The sequence below is a fragment of the Ictidomys tridecemlineatus genome, chromosome 15 (assembly GCF_052094955.1).
Source record: "Ictidomys tridecemlineatus isolate mIctTri1 chromosome 15, mIctTri1.hap1, whole genome shotgun sequence".
NCBI classification, from domain to species: Eukaryota; Metazoa; Chordata; class Mammalia; order Rodentia; family Sciuridae; genus Ictidomys; species Ictidomys tridecemlineatus.
The window spans coordinates 44808136-44835035 of NC_135491.1; the positions used below are offsets into that span (position 1 = coordinate 44808136).

General features: G+C 37.9%; 1 protein-coding gene across 4 annotated transcripts in view; it reads left to right on the forward strand.

Annotated features, from left to right (window-relative positions):
• The window catches only part of Nfatc3 (nuclear factor of activated T cells 3), a 95302-nt gene that overhangs the window by 63164 nt on the left and 5238 nt on the right, over window positions 1–26900 (forward strand). For 2 of the 4 annotated variants that reach the window (XM_005318345.4, XM_078032560.1), the window contains one exon: window positions 4677–5684. In XM_005318345.4, the coding sequence (XP_005318402.1) occupies window positions 4677–5684 (1008 nt within the window). Of the gene's footprint in view, window positions 1–4676; window positions 5685–7066; window positions 7211–16258; window positions 16363–26900 lie in introns of those variants that run through there. The other 2 variants (XM_040279315.2, XM_005318346.4) reach the window with 2 other exon arrangements.

A 26900-nucleotide genomic window follows, 5' to 3' on the forward strand; every position in this document is an offset into this window, starting at 1 on the left:
TTAATATATTACTTGAATATAATATTTCAGATAGGGCTGGGGATGTGGCTCAAGTGGTAGCACGCTTGCCTGGCATGCGCACGGCGCTGGGTTCGATCCTCAGCACCACATACAAATAAAGATGTTGTGTCTGCCGAAAACTAAAAAATAAATATTATTAAAAAATAATAATAATATTTCAGATAATTGAAAGATTGAATACAAATCTTTGAAAGCTAAAGATTTTGTTCATTCACTAATTGAGTAAGTATTTGGGTGGTAAAACCTGCTAGGTGGCAAAAACCTGTCAGTCCTTTTTTGCATAGGACTTATGTCTAGTGGGACAAATAGGACTTGGTAGGTAGGTAGATAAATAAATACTAGCTAATTTGAATTCTGCTCAGCTTTGAAGCTTCCTATGTGGGAGTCCCCATTCCACTTTGATTTCCAGGAAGCTATTGAAGCAACATACCTTCCCCTGAGCCCAATAGAAGTTACTTGCAGTAGAGGTATGATCTGAGCTCTAGTTTTGGAAAAATGGGGCCTTGCAGGGTAGCATTGGAGTCCAACTCTCATGTGTAACGTTGTCTCTGGGAAAGTATATTCTGTATTCTAAGCAGTTGATTGGATAGCCTGTCTTTTGGATTGTGGTGGTTCTGATTGCAAGAGAAAGCATGCTGTAGAGTGAGGAGATCAGGTATTAGCTCCACCCCAGATAGTACTCACTGAATGTAAGTAAATTAATTTCAAATGGTTTTTAATTGTTTAAGTTGCTCCATTTCTCATATAAAGCTTTATGTAAAACCCAATATTATTAAAAAGAATAAAAGCTTACTAAACTGCACTCTTTGCAATGAAAGACAAAATGTAAAGCTTCTGGTATCTGAATGTTGCATTCACTGCCATATCTACTACTTGAAGGGAAGTGTTAGGCTGCCAGTGGTTTGAAAACCACTAGACCAGTTAATGTTTTTCTTGAATGCCTGCATGAGAGTATATATATAATACAAAAGATAGAGATAATTTGTTTCCAAAATTCAATTCATTCTAAATATTGTTAAGCTTCCTGTGTTAGTTTTTTGTTGCTGTGACAAAAATATCTGCATAAACAACTTAAAGGAAGAAAACTGTATTTTGACTCATGGTTTCAGATGCTTCCCACTGTTTGGCTCCATTGCTTTGGCCTTGAAGCAAGGTAAAATAACATCATGGTGTATGTGTGTGGTAAAGAAAAGCTCAAGGTATTGGGGGGAGGGGGTTAGGACAAGATATAATCCTCAAGGGCACACCTCTGGGGACCCATTCTTTCGATTAGATTCTAATAATGCCTTCAAGATCATTAACCTTCAAGATCATTGTGAGATCCCATAATCCAGTCACTTCCCAAAAGCCCCCACTCTGAACAGTGCTGTATTGGGGAGACCAGGCCTTCAACATTTGAGCTTTTGGGAAATATTCCAAATCCAAAACAGCATTACCTTTAACTATCTTTTATCCAAACAAGAATAAATGACCATGGATGGGCCAGTGGTGAGGACTTCCATGGTTTGGTCAGGTTGGAGTGTCAGCCCCTTATAGACAAAAAGAATAATAATTGATTTGGCAGAGCAGAACTAACATTCAATTTAGCAGAGCAAATCTCTCAATTTAAGTATACAGATGTTGGTTAAAAGCAATAAGAATAAGGTTTGAATCATGTAGGGAAAAAAAAAATAGATGTTACACTGTAGTTTTCAGTCCCTTTGTCTGGCCCCGATGCCACCCCGTACTGGGGATTGAACTCAGGGGCACTCGACCACTGAGCCATATCCCCAGCTCTATTTTGTATTTCATTTATTAGAGATAGGGTCTTACTAAGTTGATTAGTGCGTCACTGTTGCTGAGGTTGACTGTAAATTAGTGATCTTCCTGCCTCAGCCTCCTGAGCCTATGGGATTACAGGTGTGCACCACTGCACCCTGCTTTGTCTGCTTTGTAGTCACGGTAAGCAACCATTCATGTAACCAAGGGATGTACTTCTGCCCTCAGAATTAAGGGATAAGAGTAGGCTTTCTTAATAGTCTCTCTCCTTAAGTAGAAATATAATTCTGGTTATAGGATTCATTGTAACTTTTCTGAGACCACAGTAGGAGCTGTAGTGGGGGAAACCACAACAACAACAAAAAGTTCTACTGGTTTAGGGACACAATTCTAATTCTGCCAAGGACAGAATAAAAGTCAGTAGGTGAGAACTTAAGAAAAGCCAGGAACCAGTAGATATGGTGAACTTGTAACTCCTGAGCAAGAATCAGAAACAGGATAGAGGCCTGAACAGTGGTGCTCAGAAGCAACAAGATTGCTCATAACATTTCTCTCTGTCCTTGGTGTTCTTGTCTCATTGTTAGTGATGGGGTTAGCTTTGCCAGATTTAGAGCTTACTGCAGGTTGATCATGAGCCCATTATGTTCTTGTTAGGATGTCAGCATAAAATGCAGAATTCAAATACTCCTCTAAATAAGCATTCATTTCTCTCTTTTTCTGTGAGAATGTACTATCAAGTAACCAATTTTTAGCCTAAACAAAAGACTCTAAATTGAACATCAAATTCCTGAACTAACTAAATGACTTTGAAAAGAAACAAACTTTTCAATTCTCAGATTGAGACCATGATTGTGTGAAGAGACTTGTATTGGGCAGGAGTTTTATAGATAGTCACATGAGGTTTGATCTTGATTTAGGTCTCTTGTCCTCTTCTGACATTAAATGAAGTTCTTTTATTTTGTGATGATTGTGAAAATTTTAATTATGTTAGCTGGAATTATAACCCGAAAAGAGCAATGAAAATAATAATTATTTTTATTTTTTAAAAATATCATTATTGGCTGGGGATGTGGCTCAAGCGGTAGCGCGCTCGCCTGGCATCCGTGCGGCCCGGGTTCGATCCTCAGCACCACATACCAACAAAGATGTTGTGTCCACCAAGAACTAAAAAATAAATATTAAAAATTCTCTCTCTCTCTCCTCTCTAACTCTCCTCTCTCACTCTCTCTTTTAAAAAAAAATATATCATTATTATTTTGGTGGTACTGTTGATCATATCCAGGGGTTTAGTATCACTGAGCTACGCCCTCAGCCCTTTTTATTATTTAAAACAGAGTGTCACTAAGTAGCTTTTCATGTCTCTTCAATAGGAGACTTGAAGCGGGTAATTTTTAGAAAACTAGATAAACAGTACTTGTTAAGGGAAATATTAAAATCGGTCTACTGGTAGTTAATTTGGAAGCTGATTTTATATGCTCATTAAACAAAATAAATTCATTAATTCCTACTATGAGAGATCTTTTCATCAGGAAGATTCATCCTAAATCATGAATATACTGCTTGATGTGATAAATAATAATGGTTGGTATTCATAGCCTCTGCTTGCTTGATGGAATGGCAAATCGAAATCTTTATAATACAGTGTACTACATAAAAGGTATGGACTTTGGAGGCAGAAAAACCTGGTTCAGATATTTTTAATGCTGCTTAACTGCTGTATTTAAAATCTCCTTTTAATCTCCTTTTCATTATACTCATCCTATAAGGTAAGGAAATAATCTCATAAAGGTTGTCTTGAAGTAAGTTAGCATCTTTCAGTTGCACGGGATAGAAATCCAATTTAGACTCTCTTAAAGAGAACTTACTGGCTCATTTAATTAGGTTAACCAGAAGACTAGCTTTTTAAGCATGGTTCAGCTGAAACAGTGTTGTCTCAGGCTCAGGCTTTCTCTTTGTTTTAACACTGCTTTTTTTCCTCTCCTGTTGGCTCATTCTCTGGAAAGCTCTCACCAGATGGCATTTCTAGGTTTGATCTTGTTAATTAGCAATCCTAGATTAAAGAGCTGGCGTGTGCAAGTGTGTGCATGCACACACATACACATAACACATATACCTATATGTCTCAATTTAGATGATCATATTCAGATCTAGCCAGGTACAGTGGTGCATGCCTGTAATCCCAGTGGCTTGGGAGGCTGAGGCAGGAGGATCGCTAGTTCAAAACAGCCTCAGCAAAAGCTAGGCAATAAGAAACTCAGTGTTGTTTTTTTTTTTTTTTTCTCCACTACAGCTCTAAATAAAGTATGAGTAGGGCTGGGGATGTGGCTCAGTGGTTAAAACTGAACAACCCCTGGGATTGCCCCCCCCCCCCCCCCGCATGCCCCGAGAAAAAAAGAACAAAATAAATCTCTAAGTCTAATTCTGTTGCGTTTTGGGGTTCTGCATATATTCTGGATATTGAGCCCTTTTCAGATATAGTGATAGGTTTCAGATCAAGGATTCCAAATTCAATGCTTTATTAACCCATAGAGTTTAATTTTTTCTTCATTTATTTTTGGATAGGTAGTATATACAAAGTGAAAAACATTAAAAGGCATAAAAAGTATATGGTAAAAAGTAAATCTCCTTCCCGCTTCTGTCTTTCTGTACTTTCCCAGTAGTGAATATAACACTTAATGGTTTCTTGTGCATCTTCTTAGAGATATCCATACATATACAAACATTTGTATATGTATATATACACTCAGTGTTTTACATAAAATGCCCTTCTCTGAAGGTATTTGAGTTTGCCATTCCCAGCTTGGATACATATTACATTTGTATAACTTAAAATGAAGGTCTGCCATAATTATTTTATGTATTGCATAATAACATAGTTCTGATCATTTTCTTTTCAGTTTTGATGAAGCAAGAACACAGAGAAGAGATTGATTTGTCTTCAGTTCCACCTTTGCCTGTGCCTCATCCTGGCCAGACCCAGAGGCCTTCCTCAGATCCAGGGAACCCACGTGACTTTTTACTGTCAGCACCGAGAGGCTTGGTTTGTCCCATTCAGCAAGCATATGCCTCTATGGTAACCTCATCCCATCTACCACAGTTGCATTGTAGAGAGGAGGGAGCAGGTAAAGAGCAGCATATGCTACCTTCTTCAGTTGTGCACCAGCCTTTTCAAGTTACACCAACATCTCCTGTGGGGTCTTCCTATCAGTCTATGCAAACTAATGTTGTGTATAATGGACCAACTTGTCTTCCTGTTAATGCTGCCTCTAGTCAAGAATTTGATCCAGTTTTGTATCAGCAGGATGCAGCTCTTCCTAATTTAGTAAATCTTGGCTGTCAACCGTTATCATCCATACCATTTCATTCTTCAAATGCAGGCTCAACAGGGCATCTCTTAGCACATACACCTCATTCTGTGCAAACCTCGCCTCATCTGCAATCAATGGGATACCATTGTTCAAATATAGGACAAAGACCTGTTTCTTCTCCGGTGGCTGACCAAGTTATTAGTCAGCCTTCCCCTCAGTTGCAGCATATAACATATGGTCCTTCACATTCAGGGTCTGCTACAACAGCTTCCCCAGCAGCCTCTTGTTCCTTGGCTAGTTCACCACTTTCTGGGCCACCGTCCCCTCAGCTTCAGTCTATGCCTTATCAATCTCCTAGCTCAGGAACTGCCTCATCACCATCTCCAGCCACCAGAATACATTCTGGACAGCACTCAACTCAAGCACAAAGTACAGGTCAGGGAGGTCTTTCTGCACCTTCATCTATAATATGTCACAGTTTGTGCGATCCAGCATCATTTCCACCTGATGGGACAACTGTGAGCATTAAGCATGAACCTGAAGATCAGGAACCTAACTTTTCAACCATTGGTCTACAAGACATCACTTTAGATGATGGTAAGTCCATCTATGTGGGATTTTTTTTTTTAATGTGTTTGTGTGCTCACGTGTGTGTGTGTGTGTGTATGTATATGTGTGAATGTGGGGTGAGGTGGAGTTACTGGAGATTGAACCCAGGATTTCACACATGCTAGGCAGGCAATTCCACCACTGAGCTATATCCTCAGTCCTCATCTGTGTGTTCTTAAAGGAATGAAAATTCAGAAACTTCTCCAAGAGTCATGAAATAGTTACTGTGAATTACTTATTGGCATAAATAAGTAAATCGCTATTACTAGAAATACATATTAATATATAACTTTGACCATCAGTAGGAAAATCTATACTTTAAATTGATATACCACTAGTATTTATTGCTGAATTAGGGCATCCTTTGAACATATAATAAAATCACAGTATCTAGAGAATGGAATTCAGGAGCATTAATTCAGTGAACATTGCTGAATAATACCATCTATTGCAAGAAATGGAGCTAGATTCAGAGAATACTAGGAATATATTCAGGTAGAATTCCTGTCCTTGCAGAGACTTATACAAGTGTCCTTCATGCTCCCCTGTGGAATTGATAGCTTGCTGAGTCAGTTAATGGTGATGTTTGGTTTGCTGTTGCTACTACCGACTGTTGGCACAGAAATAAAATTTTTTTCTTTTTCTTTTTCTTTTTTTTTTTTTTTTAGGAGTAGTGTCTTTAATGGGTTCCGCCCCCAATGCCCGCCAAGCTGCCCTTCTAAATTTTATTTTTATTAATGTATTTGGTATACAAATTTCTGATTTTGTGAAATCATTCAGTTAGAGAACTATAGGATAATTAATCATTTCAATAATCAGAGTTTCCCAAAGATAGAATTTTCAGGTCATAATTTTATAGCTTATTCTTGGCTTTGTTATTTGCACAAAAATGAAACTTTGTATATATATTCAGTTAAAGCTACCTTAGAAATGGAAGTATGTCTGGGAAAGCATGATTCTGTGACTAGGGAATGAATGGTACAATAGAGAATGGTTTTCAAGGCATGAAGGTTGGAACATCCCTAGACAAGAGAACCACACCAAAAACTAGCATAGCAATTTCCTATTCATTATCTAACCCAGACCTTACTATTCCTCTACTTCTGAGGTAAATAGTGAAATTCCAAAGGTCACACCACTAGTAAGCATCAGAGCTGAGACTTTGATTCAAGTTGTTTGTTTGGGTTTTTTGTTTTGTTTTGTTTTTGGTTTTTTTTTTTTTTTTTTTTTGTCTCTTTTGTGGTGCTAAAGCAGGTTTCTGAATTTTTAAAAAATATCTGGATAGTTAGGGACATTCTTAGGAATATGTGTGCAAAATTTCACTGCATGAACACATGTTGACAGCTGCATCTGATATGTCACACTTGCAGGATCTGGTATTAAACATCTTGCTGTGCTGTCTCTGCACAACTGGCGTAAATGTCACTGCTTATTTATGAAGCCTGGAGATATACACAGAAGATACTACCACTTTTATGCTAAACAAATTTGAAATAAAGGCTTTTCCATATATACACAGGCTTTTTAAATGTTATCTATACTTTCTTTAGGCAGTTTTAAACTTATTTTTCATAGTGCTTTTCACCCTGAAACCTTGGGTAAGATCTTATCCTCATCACTCATTTATGTTGTAACTGAAGATATGAGATTTATTGAGCAGGTTTCTAATGGTATTTCAGCTCTTTTTTTTTTTTCAATAAAACAAACGAAGATACTTTTCCTTCTAAAAAGAGACCAAAGCCTAGAACCTATTTACTACAGATTGAGTGATATGAAAAGAAGGGCACAACAAATTAAAATTTCTAGAAAAGGTTTTATGAAAATTGATTTCACCTTTTGAATATATGAAGATGTATTGCAAAAATAGAACATCTGGAGAGATGGGGTCTGAAGGCATTATATAAAAGCAATTTTATTTTTGCTTCATTCATTATATAGGGGACATGATCAAGAAAATTTTCAGATTGTAGCCTCACAGAGGACAGGGACTGGCTATTGAATTCTCTCATTGCCACCCGTCAGAGGATTTGATACAAACTCAGTCATGTCAAGCACTAATTAGAAAAAACTAAATGTATTCTGTGCACCTTGGATTATTTGCTATATGTCTATGTTTGTGTGTGTGCATGTGCATACACACACTTTTTTTTTTTTTCCAGTGTTGGGAATTGAAACCATGGTCTTACATATGCTAGCCTAGTACCCTACCACTGAGCTATGTTCCCAGCCCCTTGCTAAGTTGCCAGGGCAGGCTTCAAAATTTTGATCCTCCTGCCTCAGCCTACTGATTTGGCCAGCATCCTGATTTTATTATAAAATCAGTGACATTTAGAAGAGAAGATATGAGTGCATCTGGAAATATTCTAATAACACTTGATAGATGATCAAGAATGAGTCTTACACAGAGCCTAAAGTACACAGTGTTATATACTTCAGTTAATGGCAGAGAGTAAAGATTTAACTAACACCCAGGTCTCCTGATTCTAGGAGTTCAGCAATCATGTTTATAATTAGCCTATGGGTTGAGGTGTTAGAGTAGAACATACAGAATAAGTGAAAGAAAATGCCATTTTCATACTGGTGAGTGAAGCTCAGTGGTGGAGCACTTGCCATAGCATGCAAAAGACCCTGGATTTGATCACTAGAATCACAAAGCAAATGAACAAACAAAAAACATAAATGTCATTTTCTCCATAGATGCTTGTTTTATGAGAGGGGCTAGGACCATCTTAATGTAATTCTCAGTATTAGATGAAGTTTTAAATGTTCTCTATTTCATCCTCTTTTACCAGAGGAGCACTTTAGTGTTCTTTGTGATATTATATTTCTTTGGGTTCCTTTGGAACATCTGAAAGCCTCTGAAGTTCTAGCTCTTCTTTTTGTTTTATGTGGACTCTGATACCTCTGGAATCATGCAGAATTAATTGAATCCTTCTCTTCACTGATGTTTAAGTTTATTTTCACAGTGTGATATCCAGAGGGAACATACTCTAGTCAGTTCAGTATAGGTTAGGATCATCACCTTACTTCTTTAGAAGACTATCATTATGTCTTGAGATCATGGGATTTTCTTAGCTTCATTGTGCTGTTAATTTAAATTGTGAGTTATAATTATTTTCAAACTCATCCCCCTTTGTTTGTATCAAAGACTAAACTTTACAGTTATTCTCATTCAGTTTCATTGAGGTGGTTTTGAACCCCCTCAAAACAACTTTCCAAACTTAAAAGAGTTCCAGAAGCATTTGTGTTTAATAGATGTATGGTTCCTGCTTCAGGGAGCATACCTTAGGGGTAATAACAGCTGGACTTTAACCCAGCAGTTCTCTTTCAAAAGTCAGTCCCCTTGGAAGGCTGTAGTCTATACTCATTCAAGGAATTATTCAAGACTAATTTTGATACTTGCCTTTATTTTTTTTTCCTTAGCTCCCTTCATATATCATTGTCTGACCTTGAAAAGTGTGTTCTAAAGCATCAGATTATCAATGAGTTTCTATTCATGCTATAATTGGTATGCTTAGAACTGTAATTTTTTTATAAACTTCTCTGCATTATGATGTATTTACCCCACTTTTGGGACCAAAGATTTAACCACTTATTTTATAATAAATGTAGAAATTGTTATGGTTATGTTTTAAACATTAAAACATAAATTGTCACAGTTATGTTTTAAAGATTACATTATTGTAAAACTAGACTGTCTTAGACCATTAAATGTAGTCCCATTTAATTTGTGATTGAGCTAACTGAATCCTGTTACAACTTTCCATTAGAGTCCTTTCTCGAATCCCATTTGTCCTCCTTTGTTCACAGACTAACAGAGCTGCAGCTGCAGCTTTTTATCAGAGAAGAGGTTGCATGTTAAATATAGCCTGACCTGCTGGCTGTGGTGAAAACTGACACTGCCACTTGCGGGTTCTGTGTAGCAACATGCTGATCCTGACATGTAGGGCAACTGCAAATTTGACAGTAAACGGGGTCTCTAGATATGACCTTAGCTGTTTCAGTTCTGTGTGTAAGTGACAAACAGAAAAGCCTGCTTTTAAGTAGATAATTTTTTTTAAAAGCAAGGAAATGATAAACCCATGATCTAAATGGTTACTTAATGGGGGAAGCAGGAAGCTTGTGTGAGGGAGGAACAGAGAGGTAATTATGTCAGCATTTTGGTGTACCTGTTAGATAGTAGTTTCACTAGTGTTTACATATTTATATAAATAATTATATTTAATAAAACATGCCATGCACAGCTAATAGGGAGAGAGTATCATGAATGAGATTATTATAGTTAATCTACTTCTGGGTACTGGAGAAGAGGGGAAAAGATAGTTAATAACTGAACTGTCTCCTTTAAGTGTGACACTGGCTCCTCTTTCAGGAACATAAATGTACCATCCAGCCTTAGACATATTTATGATGAATAATTCCAGAAACTGAAAAGTCCCATAAGTAATGTCATGTAGGTCTGGATTCTGGCTTATGCAGAGTATTCAAGACCTTAGACACTACTATCCTGGTATATACAATAAGAAACATTAATTTTCAGATCCAATGAAGAAAAAAGGTATTTTATATCAAGCGTGTCTTTGTATCTTTATAGACACAATCATTCTACACCTTTAAAAATAAATGTTTTACAATATGAGCAACAAATTTTTCTTTTAATTAACTTTATATTAAAATTTATACGAAAGCTAGGAAAAAATCCAAGAAAGGCCACTGTTAAATAAATAGCACATGAACCAGGTGTGGTGGCACACACCTATAATCCCAGCTGCTTGGGAGGCTAAGCAAAGAGGATCACAAAACTGAGGCCATTCTGGGCAATGTAGTAGTGAGACTCTGGCTTAGTGTAAAGTAAGAAAGAATGGGGATGTAGCCCAATGCTTGAAGGCTTGCTTAGAATATTAAAGCCCTGGGTTCAATTTCTACTTACTTAGCATACTTGACGCCTTGGGTTCAATCCCTAGTTTGTATGTGGAGGGGGTGGACAGACATATAACAAGTCTGCAAAATATTTATTTAAAAATTATTGCTGGTGATGCATGCCTGTAATCCTGGCTGCCCAGGAGGCTGAGGCAGGAGGATCTTGTTCAAAACTATCCTTGGCAATTTAGCGAGGCCCTAAGCAAGTCAGTGAGACCCTCTGTCTAAAAAATAAAATAGAAAAAAGAGTTAGGGATATGGCTCAGTGGTTAAGTGCCCCTAGATTCACTCCCTAGTACCAAACAAATCAAAACAAAAATTATCAATTATAATTACTATTTCTCAGCAAGAGAAACAATAAGAGAGGAAAATAGGGAGCCTACATCCTGGGAACAAATTTTTTCTCCTCACACTTAAGATAGAGCCCTAATATCCAGAGTATACAAAGAACTCAAAAAATTAAACAATAAGAAAACAAATAACCCAATCAACAAATGGGCCAAGGACCTGAACAGACACTTCTCAGAGGAAGACATACAATCAATCAACAAGTACATGAAAAAATGTTCACCATCTCTAGCAGAGAAATGCAAATCAAAACCACCCTAAGATACCATCTCACTCCAGTAAGATTGGCAGCCATTATGAAGTCAAACAACAACAAGTGCTGGTGAGGATGTTGGAAAAAGGGTACATTTGTACATTGCTGGTGGGACTGCAAATTGGTGCGGCCAATTTGGAAAGCAGTATGGAAATTCCTTGGAAAGCTGGGAATGGAGCCACCATTTGACCCAGCTATTCCCCTTCTCGGACTATTCCCTAAAGACATTAAAAGATGTTCATAGCAGCACAATTCAAAATAGCTAGACTGTGGAACCAACCTAGATGCCCTTCAATAGATGAATGGATAAAAAAAAAAAATGTGTCATTTATACACAATGGAGTATTACTCTGCACTAAAAAATGACAAAATCATGGAATTTGCAGGGAAATGGATGGCGTTAGAGCAGATTATGCTAAGTGAAGCTAGCCAGTCCCTAAAAAACAAATGCCAAATGTCTTCTTTGATATAAGGAGAACAAGTAAGAACAGAGCAGGGAGGAAGAGCATGAGAAGATGATTAACATTAAACAGGGACGAGAGGTGGGAGGGAAAGGGAGAGAGAAGGGAAATTGCATGGAAATGGAAGGAGACCCTCATTGTTAAACAAAATTAAATATAAGAGGAAGTGAGGGGAAAGGGGAAAAAAAAACAAGGGGGAGAAATGAATTACAGTAGATGGGGTAAAGAGAGAAGATGGGAGGGGAGGGGAGGGGGGATAGTAGAGGATAGGAAAGGCAACAGAACACAACAGACCCTAGTATGGCAGTATGTAAAAAAGTGGATATGTAAATGATGTGATTCTGCAATCTGTATACGGGGTAAAAATGGGAGTTCATAACCCACTTGAATCAAATGTATGAAATATGATATGTCAAGAACTATGTAATGTTTTGAACAACTAATAACAAAACTTAAAAAAAAAAAAAAGAAAAAAGAGTTAGGATGTGGCTCAGTGGTTAAGTGCCCCTACATTCACTCCCTAGTACCAAACAAACCAAAACAAAAATTATCAATTATAATTACTATTTATTGATAATAAAACTCCCATTTTATTGAGTAATGTGGTAGGCACTTTGCTAGAGGCACATTCTTCCTAATAATTCTTGAAATGTGAATTATTAGCTTTATTTTCATAGACTTGGCTCAGGGAGCTTAAGTACTAGCATATTGTTAAAACACCACAAATACTGAAACTTACATTTGAATCCAGGTCTATCTGAAATTTAAATTGTCTCAAATGTTAAGTGATTTCTAAAAGAGCTGTGATTGATGACTTTATATAATCTTGCCTCTGTAAACACAACAACCTAGTAACTTTGTAAAGCCTGTCATATGTTAGATGGTTAAAGCCAGTGTCTTATTCTATTTTAAAATTCATGTCCTCTTTTTAAGTTTCTTTGAAGATAGATTATTCATAGGGACAAAAATATTTCAAATGAATCATAATTTAATTTTAGGCTCATCAGTTAAACTGTGATTTGTGGCAGTTCTCAGACTTGGCACCTCTTGCCAGGGATCTTAGCTTTTGATAGACTTAGATAAACATATCCAGACCAGCTCTTCTCTGTTTGAAGATAGTTGACTCTTTTTTTTTTCCTTAAAACATTTCTCAAATGTAGAATTATCCCTTTTATCTGGGCAAGAGGAAAAGCATGAAACTTTAATTTCTGATGGAAAATAAGATAGGATTGATGGTTATAGTTGCAGGCATTTTAGCTTCTATGAGAATATGGAACAGATAGATTCCCTGAAGACCATATTGTATATTTAAAAGTATCTATAAATACTTTTGAAATTGATTTGTTGTTATTTGTTTTGGTATTAGGGATTGAACCCAGGGGTGCTTTACCAGTTAGTTGCTTCCGCAGCCCTTTTTATTTTTAATATTGTAGATGGACACAATATCTTTATTTTATTTATTTATTTTTATGTGGTGCTGTGCTGAGGATCAAACCCATTGCCTCATGTGTACAGGGTAAGTCCTCTACCACTGAGTCAAAACCCCAGCCTCACCCCCAGCCCTTTTTAATTTTTGAGATAGGGTCTTGATGTGTTATCCAGGGTGGCTTGGACCTTGTGATTCTCTTGCCACTGCCTCCTAAGTCACTGGTATTTTAGGCATATGCCACTATGCCTGTCTGGAATGGGAAATGTAAGATTTTTATCTGTTATTGATATAATCATTATTTTTAATAACTAATACATTTATATGATTCCAGATGCTAAAATAGTATGGTACATAGTGAAAAATCTCTCTGCTAGGTACTCAGTTGTCCTCTATATGGACAGTTGGAATTAAACAACCAATTTTTTGGCTATCACTCCAGAGTTATTTTATGTATTTATAAAGTTGATTATATTTTTCCACATTTCTACTGGGATATTATATATTATTCTGTACTTTACTTTTTCTATATAATATTGAATCTTGTATATTCAATAGAATATATTGCTCTCCTGTAACATGAAAGAGTCCTTGGATGATTTTCAGGGGCGAGGTTTCTGGAATTTTGAACCCAGTGTCTCTCACATGCTATGCATATGTTCTATCATTGAGATACAACACTATTCTGGAAGGTTTTGTTAGTAGAATATTCCATAAAATATGAACCCACAGGTAGTCTATCACTGAGCTACATTCCCCAGCATTTTTTATTTTTGAGACAGGGTCTCCCTACGTTGCCCAGGATGGCCTTCCAATCCTCCTGCCCAGCTTCTTGAGTAGCTGGGATTTTAGGCAGGCAGGTAGCAAGTTTGAGGCTAGCCTGGGCAATTTAGTGAGATCCTGTTTCAAAATAAAAAAATAGAAACTGCTGGGGATGTAGTTCAGGGGTAGAGCACCCTGGGTTCCCAGTACAGGTAAATTTTTTTTAAAAATCAGGAATTGTGACTCCTCCAAATTTGCTCATTTTTGTCAGTATCATTTTGGCTTTTTGAGATTCCCTGTGAATTTCAGGGTGGATTTTTCTATGTGTCATAGACTTTGATAGGAATTGCATTGAATTTATACCTCACTTTGAATGGTACTGTCATCGTAACAATATTAGTCTTCCAACCCATGAACATGGGATATTTTCCTTTTTTTTTTCATTCTTTAGTTTCTTTAATCTGTGTAGTTTTCATTTTAGAAATCTCCTGCCTCCTTGGTTAATTGTTTAGTATTGTGTTTCTTTTGTTGCTATCATAAATGGAATTGATTCCATTATTTGGATTATTCATTGAAATTATGTTGATTTTTTTATCCTGCAACTTTGTTAACTTATTAACATTTTTGTGTGAGGGGGATCCTTTAGAGTTTTACATGTATAGGTTGAATAGAAGTGGCAAAAGTGAGCATCCTTGCTTTGTTGAGGGAAAAGCTTTCAGGCTTTCACAGTTGAATATGTTAGCTTGAAGGTTTTTCTTACATAGCCTTTATCATGTTGAGGAAATTTTTTTTTATGCCTAGTTTGTTGTTTTTATCTTAAAGAGAATTGAATTTTGATAGATGCTTTTCTGCATCAGTTGAGATCGTCTTGTGTTTTTTTCTCTTTCATCCTATTAATGTGATGTATTACATTGATTTTCATATGTCAAATTATCCTTGCATTCTGAAAGTAAGACCCATTCGGTCATGATGAATAACTCTTTTAAAGTGGTGCTAAATTCAGTTTGACTAGTTTTTGTTAAGGAATTTTGCATCTGTATTTTTAAAAGATTTTTTTTTTCTTCCCTTGACCCTTGCAATGCTGGGAATTGAATCCAGGACCTTGCACAATACTCTACTACTGAACTACACTCCAGAATCTCTTGTAATGTCTTTGTCTGGTTTTGACATCAGGGTAATACTGGCCTTGGGATGAGTTAGGAAATGTTTCCTCCTCTTTAATCTCTTGGAAGTTTCTGAAGAATTGGTGTTAATTCTTCTATAAATGTTTAGACAAAGTTTTTGTGATCAGGAGAGGTGAGTGAGATATATTTTGGATCTGTCACTGCTGCTTCAAGGAAGTATAAAGATGTCTGAAAGACTGCATATTTCCGTAAAGTACCGTCTGAAATTACCACTGAGTTAGCCAGTTCACCAAAGCCACTAGTGTCTTTTGGACTATTAGTTTGTTCCTGCATTTCCTTCATATAATTTATGTGGAATCACGTCTTACACTTTGAAGTCTGTTTTGGAGGATTCCATTGTAGAGAATGGGCACACTTAGAGAGGATACTTTTGGGGGGAGGGGGAATAAATATATATATTTTCAGTCTCTAAAATACTTTGCACTTACTGGAATCTTTAAATTAACCCTGAAAACTATGTGATTTCTCAAATTTAATAATAAAAAAACTTGAGACAGAAAAATGTTGCCTAAGCAAAGGATTTCTGGGTTTTTTTTGTTTATTTGATGAGTTTTACATAGATTAACTCCTTTGTTTTTCTTTTGTCTGCTTAAGATGAGGGTACTAATTAGTGTTTACAGAGATTTTTCTCTTCCAAAGTTTGTTTCTTTTGTTTGAAGTTATACAACAATGGCCAAAAGTAATTCCTCATAGGCCAAAGCAGAAGGTTTGAGGAATTGCTGATACTTTTATAAAAACTATTATATTTAAAACTGAATTTATACCTCAAGATCACTAAAAGCAATATTTTAGCTCTTTTAAATTATTGCCTTTTTTTTTTTTTTTTTGTACTGGGGATATAACCCAGGGGTACTTAACCACTGAGCCACATCCCCAGCCCTTTTTATATTTTGTGATAGGGCCTTCCTAAGTTGATGAGACCTTGAATTCAGGATTCTCCTGAGCCTCCTGAGCTGCTGAGATTACAGGCATATGCCCCAATGCCTGACTAAATTATTACCTTTTTAATTAGAAATCATCCATTACTTAAACTATTTGGACTCCAGTATTTATATTATCTAATAAAGTATGGGGAGCCATTTTATGTAGTTTTGGTTGATAAGTAAATTCCTCTTGATTATAGAAGAAAACAGGCTGGGCACTGTAGTGGATTAAGTTCACCCTCTGGTTTGTTCCATTCAGTAGTGATCTTGTCTTCTTTGACACAGAGCAGTTTATGTCTGACTTGGAACACCAGCCATCAGGTTCAGCAGAGAAATGGCCTAACCACAGTGAGCTCTCATGTCCAGCTCCTTTCTGGAGAATCTAGAGGGTGAGTGTTGATTGAAATGTGTCATTGTTTTTGTGCCCTAGTCTTTGTATTTGCATGCATTGGCTCAATTTGCATGTGCTACACAGGAGGGGGTATGCACAGGCACCTTCTTGGTAGAACCACTTGTTACCTTTGAAGCTATACTTTCACCCAGACTCTGTTTTTCAAATTAACCATATTTAGGCTCTTATACTTGTGCTTATAATTTTAGTCTGGATTTGAATGAAAGGCAAGTGTTTAATTAGACTTATTAAGAAGCAGAGAGAGGCTCCGTATGTATGATTTCTGTAGTTTGGATGCTCAGTAAATTTGGTTGTTAATCAAGTGTGTTAGCCTGTTTATTGCTGGTCAAGTACTCATTCTGGTTAAGTTTTGATGTGAGGTAGTATGGAATGGAAATAAAGCAGGAAGTTGTATCCACTTTTCAGAGGCAATCCAAAGTGTTTATCCTTGGCCTATACTGAGTCCCATGTTTGTACTGTTAGTTCATCTGGGACTTCACTTGGAGGGAAGCCAGCATACTGGGGAGTCAGTCTGTGATGGAGGAGGCTACCAGGGCTCTGGACCTCAATAGCTGTCCAGGAACACAACCCTCCCTATCATTGAGCCCTAGTCTTGGTATTTGCATGCAAATACCAAGTTCTTCAAGTACTCTCAAAGACACTTAAAGTCTGTGCTGGAAATTGTAAACAAATTCATTGTAATTCTCTAAATGCCATTTGAATTTCATTTAAATATGAATTTAGTTTTAGAAGGGGCCTTAGTATGTCTACATGCAAATTTTAAGGATTTTGAATCTTCTGTATTATTCATCAGAGAAAGCACCAAAACCCTGACTTCTTCCAGAAGCTGGACCTACCCTGGTCTCACATGTAAGAAAAGCTTCCAGAAAAATTAGTAGATAAATCACCCTAGTCACATCATAGCCAAACCAAGACTAAACCTTATTTCTTTCAGTGTTTCAGTTTTTGTTTCAGTGCTTTTCCCATGTGTGAAAACATTGGTCACTAGTAATCTTGGTAAGAAAGAAGTGTTGCTGTGAGAGCATAGAAATAGTAGTGTAAAAACATCCTTTTAAGATGTTAAAGCCCCCAGATGCGGTGGCCCACACTTGTAATCCCAAAGGTTCTAGAGTCTGAGGCAAGAAGGATCCTGAAAGAAAAGTGACCACAACACCCAGAGCAACCAAGAGATCTTTATTACAGCAGTGCAACAGAGGAGAGAGAGATAGCAAGAGAGAGCCCCCCCCCCAGGAGTTTTTATAGCCCAAATCTAATGAGGTCTCTGGGTCTGCAAGCTGCCTTGTTGGCACAAGGGGGGTTACGTGTTCGGCCTTGAGCAAGGGGGGGAGCGGCTTGGGCATTTGGGCTTGAAGCAAACTGGTGATAAAGAACCAGACAGAGGGCTGGGGATGTGGCTCAAGCGGTAGCGCACTCGCCTGGCATGCTTGCAGCCCGGGTTCGATCCCCAGCACCACATACCAACAAAGATGTTGTGTCCGCCGAGAACTAAAAAATAAATATTAAAAATTCTGTCTCTCTCTCTCTCTCTCTCTCTCTCTCTCTCTGTCTCTGTCTCTGTCTCTCTCTCTCTCTCTCTCCCTCCCTCTCCCCCCCACCCCCCCTCCTCTCTCACTCTCTCTTTAAAAAAAAAAAAAAAAAAAAAGAACCAGACAGAGGGTTTGAGTGGCCAGGTCAGCCTGCAGCTAACTTTGTTTGGCAAGCCCTGCAGACAGCTTACTCAGCCTGTCCTGCACCTAACAGATCCTAAGTTCAAGGCCAACCTCAGCAACTTATTGAAGCCCTTAGCAATTCAATAAGACCCTGTATAAACAAAATATTAAAAAGGGCTGAGGGGTGGCTCATTGGTTAAGCATCCCTGAGGTCAGTCCCTGGTACTAGAAAACGAAAATGTTAAAGCCTTGAAAGAAAGAATTAGATATAGGGGGGAAATGTGGAGGTCTAGTGTTTGTTTGCTTGCTTGTTTTTTTGAGATGGAGAGACTTACCTATGATGAGAAACATCAAGAAGGGGAAGATGGATAGATTGAGACTGATAAAAGATATAGAGAATGAAGAAAATTGATGGAGCAGGTCATGAAAGGACCCTAGAGCACATGTCACGGAATGAATTCTATGGATTTATAGCTCTGAAACCCAGCATTGTGCCCCCTTGAGGTAATAGATTTGGAAGTCAACAGTTGACAGGACTTTTTAGAGAAAATAAAGGGATCTTCTGATAATTCTAAAATATTTTTGAGGGACTGAGGATGTAGCTCAGTGGTAGAGCATGTGCTTAGCATGCATTAAGCCCATATTTCAGTTCCCAGCATGGCAGGTGGGCAGTGGATGGCAGGGTGCCAGGTACTCTCTCAGACTCACATTGAACCAAATTGAAAAGAACAGCCTATTTTTTCATGTTTCAGTTTTTGCTGATAAAAAAGTACACACCAATATTTGAATATTCTTTCAATTACCTGTGTACTGTTTTCCTCAGCTGGAGCTTTAATGTTGTAAAGTGTTTTGTTACAGATAATTTTAAAAAAAAAGATCTGACATCACACACATTTAAAAAGAAAGGAGTCTAGCTGGCCGTGGTTGGTGCATGCCTGTAACCCAGAAGCTAAGGAGGCTGAGGCAGGAGGATTGCAAATTTGAGGTTGGAGATGTAGCTCAGGCAGAGCACCCCTGGTTTGATTGCCAACGCAGGAAAAAAAATAAAACAAATTAGTTAAAAAGCTGAGTGCAATGGCATAGGCCTACAGTCCCAGCTACTCAAGAGGCTGAGGTAGGAAGATTGCTTGAGCCCAGCAATATGAGGGTAACCTGGGCAACTTAGCAATATCTCATCTCACAATAATAATAGGAGGTTAGAAGTTTAGCTCAGAGGCAGAATGCTTGCCTAGCTGGTAAAGCCTGGAGTAAGGCCCTGGAATTCTATCCTCAGCCCTGGGTGGAAAAAAGGAATAATAATAGTAACAATAACATGTCAGTTAAAAACCTGGTCTGAGAAACCTTGAGTTGGTATCTTGCTTAAAATACATAAATATCCTTTCTGGGTTCCCATTATGGTGTTGAGTTTTATTTTCATTAGTATAAGCTAAGCTAATGTAATGAAGATCCTAAAGTATAATGCTTTAATCATATTAGAAGTTTCTCTCAAACCTTATGGTAACTCAGATCAGAATTCCTTTTGAGTTATTGTTTCTTTCTCCTCTAAGTTTTGTCAAAAACAGTCATCACTTGCAGGGCTGAATCTTAACCTGAAGCAAGGTGAGGGGGAAGGGAGGGAAGGAGAAAGAGAAAGCCAAGCGAGTGATGAGAAAGATGTAAACATTAGTGTTTTGCTTATCATACATTGGAGTTGGATTTCGGTTTTGTACCAGGGATTGAAACTGTGGATGTTTAACCGATGAACCATATTCCCAGGCTTTTTATTATTTTTTTTTTTGAGACAGGATCTCCCTAAGTCTGGCTGACTTTGAACTTGCGATCTTCCTGCCTCACCTTCCCAAGTCTCTGGGATTACATGTGTGCGCCACCATACCTGTCAACCTTAGAGAAATTTCAATGGCCATACTTTAGCTACATGGGGAAAGCAAGGAAATCTAGTCTGTAGCTGAGCAGCCATTGTGGCTAGTTAAATCTCAGTTATTAAAAAAGAATAAATTGAGACAGCAGGCTACCATAGATATCATCTGAATTTTTCTTTTGGCACTGGGCATTGAGTGCACAGGCATTTTACAACTGACTGAAATACATCACCATTCCTTTTTATTTTTTATGTTGAGACAGGGTCTTGCTAAGTTGCTAAGGGTCTTGTCAAGAGGCTGATCTCAAAGTTGTGACCATCTCCTTAAATTAATACTCAGAGACTAAATTACACCTTTAATATTGGGGTTTTAGAAAAGGAATAAAAGATGAACTTGAGGTCTTGGGTGGTAGCTCAGTGATAGAGCATTTGCCTAGCATGTGTGAGGCACTGGGTTCAATTCTCAGTACAATAAATAAATAAATAAATATCCATCAACAACTAAAAAATATTTTTTTAAAAAGATGAACTTGAGGACTGGGGATGTGGCTCGAGCTGTAGTGCCTGCGGCCCAGGTTCGATCCTCAGCACCACATAACAAACAAAGATGTTGTGTCCGCCGAAAACTAAAAAATAAATAATTTTAAAAAATTCTCTCTCTCTCTCTCTCAAAAAAAAAAAAATGAACTTGACAAAATTCTAGTGAATGTTCAATGTAGTCTTAAGGGAAAATAATATTTTGAGCATGGTAGTGCTTGCCTATAAATCCCAGCTTTTCAGGAGGCTGGGGCCAATGGAAGGAATACAAGTTCATGGCCAGCATGAGCAATTTAGGATAAGATAGTGTCTCAAAATAAACCTTTATAAAGGTCTTGGAGTGTTGTTCAGTGGTTAGAGCCCTTGCCTCCTTACATGGGTTCAGTCCCCAGTATCACTTCCCACCCTTCCCCACCAAAGGAAATAACATTGAGTCTAATAGTACTCAAAATCCTTTACTAAAATGCTCATTAGAAAGTGCTTTTGGAGTTTTGTGTATGTAGCAATGTGACAAAGTGGGAGTGCCCTGGATTACCTTGACTTTTCTTATTGGGTTGTGAGATTTCATACCATACTGTTTTTGTCAGCTCTAACTTTGCAAGCACCTCATTGTTATATGTAGAAATAGCATTCCAGTGGACTGCTAATTTGAACATTGCTTGGAGGTAAAAGTTTTGTTTTTAACAGCAGATATTGTTGATAGCTCTGATTCTACTTCTGTTATGGTAGCACAGGCAAACCCAGGTGTTGGAGTAGAGGGAGTTGAGGATGGTGGCTGCCAAAAGTGGGCCAGATGCTATGACCTACATAACCTGTTAGCCCTGGTGTTAAGGGCCGTTGACTCTTTATTTTAGACTTTTAACTTACCTTACTTTTTTTTTTTTTAAGGTACTGGGGATTGAATTTAGGGGCACTCAACCACTAAGCCACATCTCAGCCCTATTTTCTACTTTATTTAGAGATAGGGTCTCACTGAGCATCTTGCCCATTGCTAAGGCTGGCTTTGAACTCATGATCCTCCCATCTTGGCCTCCTGAGCTGCTGGGATTACAGGCATTTGCTACCATGCTCAGCCCCATCTTACTTTTTAAAGGGTATTAGAGGCATAAAAAATTCTTTACTCTTCTATCAGTTCTTAAGTTGGCATCTACTTAGTGGACTTGGGTTTACATAAATCAGTAAATTCATGCGTATATACATTAAAGTTGAAGTGAGAAATGAAATTGCAAGCATTAATTTATTTTGTTTTGTATTTTGGTCCCAGCATTTGAACCCAGGGGTGTGTAACCAATGAGCCACATCCTTAGCCTCTCCCCCTGCACTCCTCCCCCCCACCCCTTTTTTGAGACAGGGTCTAAGTTGCTTAGGGATTTGCTAAGTTGCTGAGGCTGGCCTCAAACTTGTGACTCTCTGGCCTCACCTCCTTAGTTTCAGGGATTGCAGGCATGCACTACCACACCTGGCTCAAGATTAGTATTTATAAGAAATAACGGGGCTTGGGCTGGGGCTGAGTGGTGGAGTGCTTGCCTAGCATGTGTGAGGCACTGGATTTGATCCTCAACACCACATAAAAATAAATAAAGGCATTGTCCATCTACAGCAAAAAAAAAAGGTTAATAAAAAACCCCAAAATTTTGTGTTTATCAAAACTGCTAATAATTTATGTATACAACTCTACATAATAGATTTGTTTGCCAGAAATATATATATTTTTTTTCACTTTTTTTTTATTGGCTGTTCACAACATTACAAAGCTCTTGACATATCATATTTCATACATTAGATTGAAGTGGGTTATGAACTCCCAATTTTACCCCAAATGCAGATTGCAGAATCACATCGGATACACATCCACAATTTTACATAATGCCCTATTAGTAATTGTTGTATTCTGCTACCTTTCCTATCCCCTACTGTCCCCCCTCCCCTTCCCTCACATGTTCTCTCTCTACCCCATCTACTGTAATTCATTTCTCTCCTTGTTTATTTTCCCATTCCCCTCACAACCTCTTATATGTAATTTTGTATAGCAATGAGGGTCTCCCTTCATTTCCATGCAATTTCCCTTTTCTCTCCCTTTCCCTCCCATCTCATGTCTCTGTTTAATGTTAATCTTTTCTTCCTGCTCTTCCTCCTTGCTCTGTTCATAGTTGTTCTCATTATATCAAAGAAGACATTTGGTATTTGTTTTTTAGGGATATTGGCTAGCTTCACTAAGCATAATCTGCTCTAGTGCCATCCATTTCCCTGCAAATTCCATGATTTTGTCATTTTTAAATGCTGCGTAATATTCCATGGTGTATAAATGCCACGTTTTTTTTTTTATCCATTCATCTATTGAAGGGCATCTGGGTTGGTTCCACAGTCTAGCTATTGTGAATTGTGCTGCTATGAACATCGATGTGGCAGTATCCCTGTAGCATGCTCTTTTAAGGTATATATATATTTTTTTTAATTCTTCAGTTGATGAACGCAATACTTATATTTTATTTATTTATTTTTATGTGGTGCTGAGGATTGAACCCAGTGCCTTTACACGTTCTAGGCAAAGTACTCTACCACTGAGCTACAACCCCAGCCCTGCCAGAAATATATATATTTTTTTCTTGCCAGAAATATTTTTATTTGGTTCAATTGACACCTGAGTTTTGGCCAGTCCCAGCAGGAAGTCATACCTCAGAAACCCAGAGGTTGGAGCCTGAATTTAGAGCTCCCAGAATGAGGAAAAGTAAGGAAAGCAGAGGGCTTGACTAATTGATAAGCTGTGCTCCATTTATTGTTTTTGGTACTGGGGATTGAATCAGGGATGCTTCACCACTGAGTCACACGCCCAGCCCTTTTTATTTTTTATTTTGAGAAAGGGTTTCATTAAGTTGCTGAGACTAGCCTTGAACTTGTGATCCTCCTGCTTCAGCCCCCCAAGTCTCTGGTATTACAGGAATGTGCCACTGTGCCTGGCTCTCAATTTATTGTTAAAAGACTGAAAATACTCAGTTGCAGTTCTGATTTATTGCTCTAAGATTTTTGTTTTCATTCTTTCATATTCCCAAATTGTACTGCAGATTCAGATAAAGGAAAATGGAAATACCATGACATTGAACAGACTTTCAATTTATGTATTTATTTATTTATTTATTTATTTTTTATAGTACTGAGGATTAAACCCTAGGGCATGTTACCATTCAGCTTCATCCACAGTCATTTTTTTATTTTAATTTTTTGTAGTTGTAGATGGACAGAATGCCTTTATTTGCTTTTTTATTTTTATGTGGTGCTGAGGATCGAACCTAGTACCTCATACATGCCAGGCAACTGCTCTGCCACTGAGCTACAGCCCCAGCCCTCATCCACAGTCATTTTTAGTTTTTATTTTGAGACAGGATCTAGCTCATTTTCTGAGGTTGGTCTCAAACTTGAGATCCTCCTACTTCAACCTCCCAAGTTGCTGGGATTACAAGCATGTGCCACTATACCCAGCTTAATCAGACTTTTATTATAAATATTACTCCCTGCTGGGCATGGTGGCACATGCCTGTAATCCCAGCAGTTTGGGAGGCTGAAGCAGAAGGATCACAAGTTCAAGGCTAGTCTCAGCAATTTAGTGAAGCCCTGAGCAATTTAACAAGACTTCTGTCTCGAATATAAAAAAGGGCTGGGATGTGACTCAGTGATTAAGTGCTCTTGGGTTCAATCCCTGGTACCTAAATAAATGGTATTCCTTGCCCATTTCAGAAAAATTATGTTTTCATCCTTACCTAAGTATTCTTGGTAAGTAGATGAATAGTGCTAGATATGGACCCTCAGTGGCTTGGGAGGCTGGGACAGGAGGATCGCAAGTTCAAAGCAAAAGCCAGGTGCTAAGCAACTCAGTGAGACTCTGTCTCTAAATAAAATACATAATAGGGCTGGGGATGTGACTCAGTGGTTGAGTGCCTCCGAGTTCAATCCCTAGTAAACCTTACCCCCCCCCAAAAAAAAAGACCCAGAAAATAAAATATCTTATGGTTTGAAGTGCTCACTTTTTTTTTTAATATATTTTTTTTTAAACAAAAGAGAAAATGAGATTGAGAAGTGTCTGAGTGACTTGGGTGAGGCCACCTCACCAACTGGTTTTAGAATTGAGATTCATATCACCCAGCTGGCCCCAGCACCAAGGCTTCTTTTGTACTACCCTGCATCACTATACCGCCCACCCACCCAGCTCTGCCTTGCACTTACTCATCAGCTCTGCCTTGCACTCACTCATCTCTGTGAGAACTGAGATAAGAAGGTGTAGAGTAGCACCTTATTCCATCTCAGGTGAAAATGTGTGTAAAGTACCATATTAAATCAGCTTGGATATTTTAAAATCTGAACAATGAAATAAGAATTGAAAAAGATATGTTTTATGGTAGTCTGGAACATCTCTGAAATGACTAATCATGAAAAGGCAATAAGTGATAGCCAAAGATGACTTGTATGTGAACTGCTGGGTGCTTGCTTATATTTTGGACTTTTTGCCACTGCTATATAACTAACCTAAAATAGACACTGTTAAAATCAGATGTCATGTTTTAATATTAATAACATTCTCTGGCTGGATGCCTGTAATCCCACTGACTTGGGAGGCTTGATACAGGAGGATCCCAAGTTTGAGGGCATCCTGGGCAACTTAGCAAGACCCTATCTTAAAATAAAAATTTAAAAAGAACTGAGCTAGAGTGCCCCTGGGTTTGATTCCCAGTACCAGAAAGTTGTTAACAATAGTCTCTGATCCCCTTCCTACCCAATGTTTTACTGTATTAGTTCCACATAGCTTCTGAGTGATTGTATTAAATTAGCATCCATGTTATTTCCTCAGTAGTAAGACCCTTGCCTTTCAAGAGATCACAACCTGTTTGTCAGAAAGTGATTGTGTCTGCTGATAATTTAATATGATGGGGAAGGTTAAAGGTCATGCCGAGATTGTGGGCCAGTGTGTGCTCTGTCTTAGCACCAGAGTAGCCCATAGAACCCCCAGAATCCATGCTGAAAATACTGTTCTTTGAATTTTGTGTTGCTTGGAATAACAGAGGCTACAGGTATCTATTTCAGCCACCTTAATGTTTCTACTTTATGTACTATGTAAGAGGTTTTCATCCTTTCTAATATATTGAGGAAGAAACTGGAGACAAAAATATATTCTTACACAAAGCTTCTCAAGTCGGGAGTAAGCTGAAGATATATTCTGTTATTCTTTGCAAACAGCTATCAATGAATGATCAGTAGATTCTAGCCTGGCAAATTTATTTTAAAACCATCTGATTATGACCTTTATAAATCTGTACCAGTTACTTTCAAAAATTGTCAATTCTTGACTATGGAATAATCATTGAATAATTTTGTAACTGTTTTGTAATTAAATCCCTTTGGCTTCTAATCCCTAATTCTTTCAATATACATTCAGTGTTAATCTGTTAAGCCTTTTTTTTTTTTTTTTTCCTTTTCTCTCTTTTTCTTCTCTCTTTTTTTGTGGGTACTGGGGTTGATTCATGCAGGGCCTTGCATATGCTGGATAAACATTCTTAGCCAGCCACCCCCACCACACCCTACCCTTTTAAATTTTAGTTTTGAGACAGGGTTTCACTAAGTTGCCCCAGGCTGACCTTACACTTGTGAAACTCTGATCTCAGACTCTGGAGTAGCTGGAATAAGGTATGAAACACTATGTCTGGCAATCAAATCTTTATTTCTCTTTATACCATCTGAGTGTTATCACTTGGAAGTTGCTGACATGAAAACTCGTACTTAGCCAAGCGTGTGCCTATAATCCCAGCGGCTCAGGAGGATCGTGAGTTCAAAGCCAGCCTCAGCAATGGTGAGGTACTAAGCAACTCAGTGAGACCCTATCTCTAAATAAGATACAAAAATGGGCTTGGGATGTGACTCAGTGGTCAAGTGCCCCTGAGTTCAATCCCAGGTACCAAAAAAAAAAAAAAAAAAAAAAAACCCAGAAAGATGCTCCCCCTCCCTAGAGAGTATATGCTAGGCAAGCACTCTCTGAGCTGCATCTTTAGTCCATTTTTAAAATTTTATTTTGAGGGCTGGGGTTGTGGCTCAGTGGTAAAGTGCTTGCCTTGTGTGAGGCACTGGGTTTGATCCTCAATACCCCACCCACACATATACATACATAGATGCATACATACATAAAGCTATTGTGGCCAATTTGGAAAGCAGTATGGAGATTTCTTGGAAAGCTGGGAATGGAACCACCATTTGACCCAGCTATTCCCCTTCTCGGTCTATTCCCTAAAGACCTAATAAGAGCATGTTACAGAGACACTGCTACAACGATGTTCATAGCAGCACAATTCACTATAGCAAGATTATGGAATCAGCCTAGATGCCCTTCAATAGATGAATGGATAAAAAAAATGTGGCATTTATACACAATGGAGTATTACTCTGCATTAAGGAACGACAAAATCATAGAATTTGGAGGGAAATGGATGG